The following is a 3,199-nucleotide window of genomic DNA, read 5'->3' on the forward strand; positions in this document are numbered from 1 at the left end:
AGCCCCTGGTTGAAGACAACTGTTCTAATACCCAAAAGGCAAGTGTACATCAGGGTTCTATCCTTTCACCATACTTGTTCAATTTGTATGCTGAGCAAATAATCCCAGAAGCTGGACTCTATGAAGAAGAATGTAGCATCAGAATTGGAGGAAGAACCATTAACAACCTGTGATATGCAAATGACACAACCCTGCTTGCTGAATGTAAAGAGGCCTTGAAGCACTTACTGGTGAAGATCAAACAATACAGTCTTCAGGATGGATTATACCTCAACATAAAGTAAACAAAAATCCTCACAACTGGACCAATAAGCAACATCATGATAAACAGAGAAAAGACTGAAATTGCCAGAGATTTCATTTTTCTTGGATCCACAGCCAACACCCATGGAAGCAGCAGTCAAGAAATCAGACATTGTATTGCACTGGGAAAATCTGTTGCAAAAGACCTCTTTAAAGTGATACAAAACAAAGATGGCACTTTGAGGACTAAGATGCGCCTGACCTAAACCATGGTATTTTCAGTCGTCTCGTATGCATGCGAAAGCTGGACAATGAATGAGGAAGACCAAAGAAGAATTGATGTGTTTCAATTATTATTTCACTTGAGACTGAATATCCTATGGACCACCAGAAGAATGAACAAATCTGTCTTGGAAGAAGAACAGCCAGAATGCTCCTTAGAAGGGAGGATGGTGACCCTTCATCTCACATGTTGTTGTTGTTGTTGTTGTGTGCCGTCGAGTCGGCCCCGACTCATAGCGACCCCTCCTTGGGTTTCCGAGGCAGTATCACTACGGAAGTAGGATTGCCCAACCTTCCTTCCGAGGAGTGGCTGGTGGGTTTGAACCGCCAGCTGTCTGGTTACCAACATGTTATCAGGAGAGACCAGTCCTTGGAGAAGGACATCATGCTTGGTAAGGTAGAGGGTCAGCGATAAAGAGAAGATACTTAACAAGATGGACTGACACCGTGGTTGCAACAATGGGCTCAAACAGGGCCAACAATGATGAGGATGGCACAGCTCTGGGCAGTTTTTCATTCTGTTGTACACGGGGTCGCTATGAATTGGAACCAACTTGACAGCACCTAAAAACATTCTAGCCTTACACTCCTGTTTAAAGCTTTCAAAGATATTTTCCTTGCCAAGTATCTCACACTTCAAGTGGGAAAGATGCTAAAGGGGTTAAGAATGTTTCAAGTGAAATAATGCCCAAATATGGCAGGCACTTAATCTCTGGTTATATGAATGACAGACATGGTGGAAAAAGTGTTCTTTGCAATCTTGCCACCATAAAAACATTCCCCAAGAAACATTTTGTCAAAGGTAGTTTCAGGAGGTGAGAACCAGACTGGATCCTTAGAGAACAGAGCGCCAGGCAAGGCCAAGGGAAGCGCAGCGGTTGCCTGGGCAAGTGAAGACCAGACGGGACCTGCTGGATGTGTCTCTTCATCCCCAAACACCTCCAAGGCCAGGAACCTGACAAAGCACCAAAATAGGGATGGAGGTGTGGACTCAGGAGCATAAATTTTAACTCAGGGGCGCTCACAAGACCGGGGGACAGAGGAGATAACCCCTTTGAAGCCTGTGTTCTCAGGCACAAGCGCGGCCCACTCAGGCAGGACCTAGGTCCAGAGTCGCCCGCTCCCTTCCTGCTCTCGCACAATGCAGTGACAAAAAGAGCAAATCCAGCCTCCGCGAAGGCCAGGGAGAAAAGCTGCACTGGCCCTACCTTAGTACTCACCTTTTCCCACGTAGTGCAGCCAGCACCTTTCCCCGCCGTACCCAGGCGTAGCGTCCCAAGCCTCCGAAACTCCCGCCAGCGCGCTGCATCCTGGGAGGCGCGTACCGAAGGCGCGGTAGCGCGCAGAGAAAGCGGAACCAGCCAAGCCTTCCAGGAGACGGTTGCTAGGGTGGCTGAGGAGGCGGGGCCTCCAGGGAGTGTTGTGAAACCTTAGGAACGGCCAAGCTCTCCGGGGCGGAGCTCGTCACAGAAAGCGCCGGTGGCCTGGTCAATGGCGGGGGCGGGGCTGCATGTGCGAGCACGTCGAGGGGCGGGACTCAAATAAGCAGCGAATGAGGCGCCAGGCTGACAGTCTCGTCCCGCCCCACACCCAGACTGCCTCATCGGATTGGCCAGGGTAGGGGCTACTCTGCTCTCCTTCCGTTGTCACGCGACCACCACCTCCTCCCTCTCTCCTCTGTCTATCCCACCGCTCGCCTGGCCGGTGATGAGAGTCTCGGGCGGCGGCCACTGACACCCGTAAACGCTATCGTAACTACGATCATGGCCGAGGTAAGGAACTGGCCGCACGACTGCTGTGTCCCTCGGCCTTGGAGGCCGCTCTGATGCCCAGAGGCCGGTTCCCCGGGGACAGGTGGGCTGGACTGGGCTGGGGGGAAGCGGGATAGTGTGTAGTATCTTAGGGTCCTGTCCTGTCTCCCCTCCAGAGTCAGGCCCAGATGAAAGCCAGGCTTATCGCAGAGACCCGACGGAGGTTCGAAGCTGAGTATTTGACAGGTGAGTACCGCGTTCTCAAGGTTGAGGCGGGTGTGCAGTGAGCTTTCCCAACTTTGCTGAGGTGCTTGTGGGTGTCTCTGGGCGGCATTAGGGACCCTTTCGACCCTCACAGGGCCGGTGCCCTGTAGGTTTCCGAGGTTTTTGCCTCTGTAACATGCCGTGCACGCTGCTCCAATTGGACAGGTGGTGGATTCATTGCTTCCTTTAAAGGGTTAATGTAAGTTGGAAATCAGCGAGTTTCTGGCGTCTCCTCTTGATTACTGAACTTGCAGAACACTTGTTAGGCCCAGGGCACAGGTCAGCTGTCCAGCCCATGGTTCCTCTGCTGGCCTTGCACCAGCAGCAGTCAAGAAAATGAACCTAGGACCTGCCATAATACTATTGACATGGACTTCATTGAGGATGCAAATTCCTTGGATGTTTTACCTAATTCCACTTCACACAACCCAGTGTGCTACCCACAGGGTAGGTAGACCCTGCAATGTTGAAATAAGCTCTTATCTTTTCATCTCACTCTGTACCTAGCAAGGCACCTGTGAGTCCAGAATTGATTTATTGGTTGAACATTCTGTGTCCATATGTCACAGATATTTCTGTTGTTAGGTACTTATGTGACAATTTAATATTTGTGCAGTGACTTTAAAAAGCATCCAGGATAATTCTCCGTAAATACGGAA

At 50.5% G+C, this 3,199-nt stretch overlaps 1 protein-coding gene across 1 annotated transcript in view; it reads left to right on the plus strand.

Annotated features, from left to right (window-relative positions):
- The first annotated feature begins 2,422 nt into the window (after positions 1-2,422).
- MOSPD2 (motile sperm domain containing 2) overlaps positions 2,423-3,199 on the plus strand; it is a 45,638-nt gene continuing 44,861 nt past the window's right edge. The window contains exon 1 of the mRNA XM_007952831.2: positions 2,423-2,522. Coding sequence (XP_007951022.1) covers positions 2,465-2,522 — 58 coding nt within the window. The 5' untranslated portion in view covers positions 2,423-2,464. The remainder of the gene's footprint in view (positions 2,523-3,199) is intronic.

Source organism: Orycteropus afer, unplaced genomic scaffold (assembly GCF_000298275.1).
Source record: "Orycteropus afer afer isolate SDZICR_OR568_19922 unplaced genomic scaffold, OryAfe1.0 scaffold00360, whole genome shotgun sequence".
NCBI lineage: Eukaryota > Metazoa > Chordata > Mammalia > Tubulidentata > Orycteropodidae > Orycteropus > Orycteropus afer.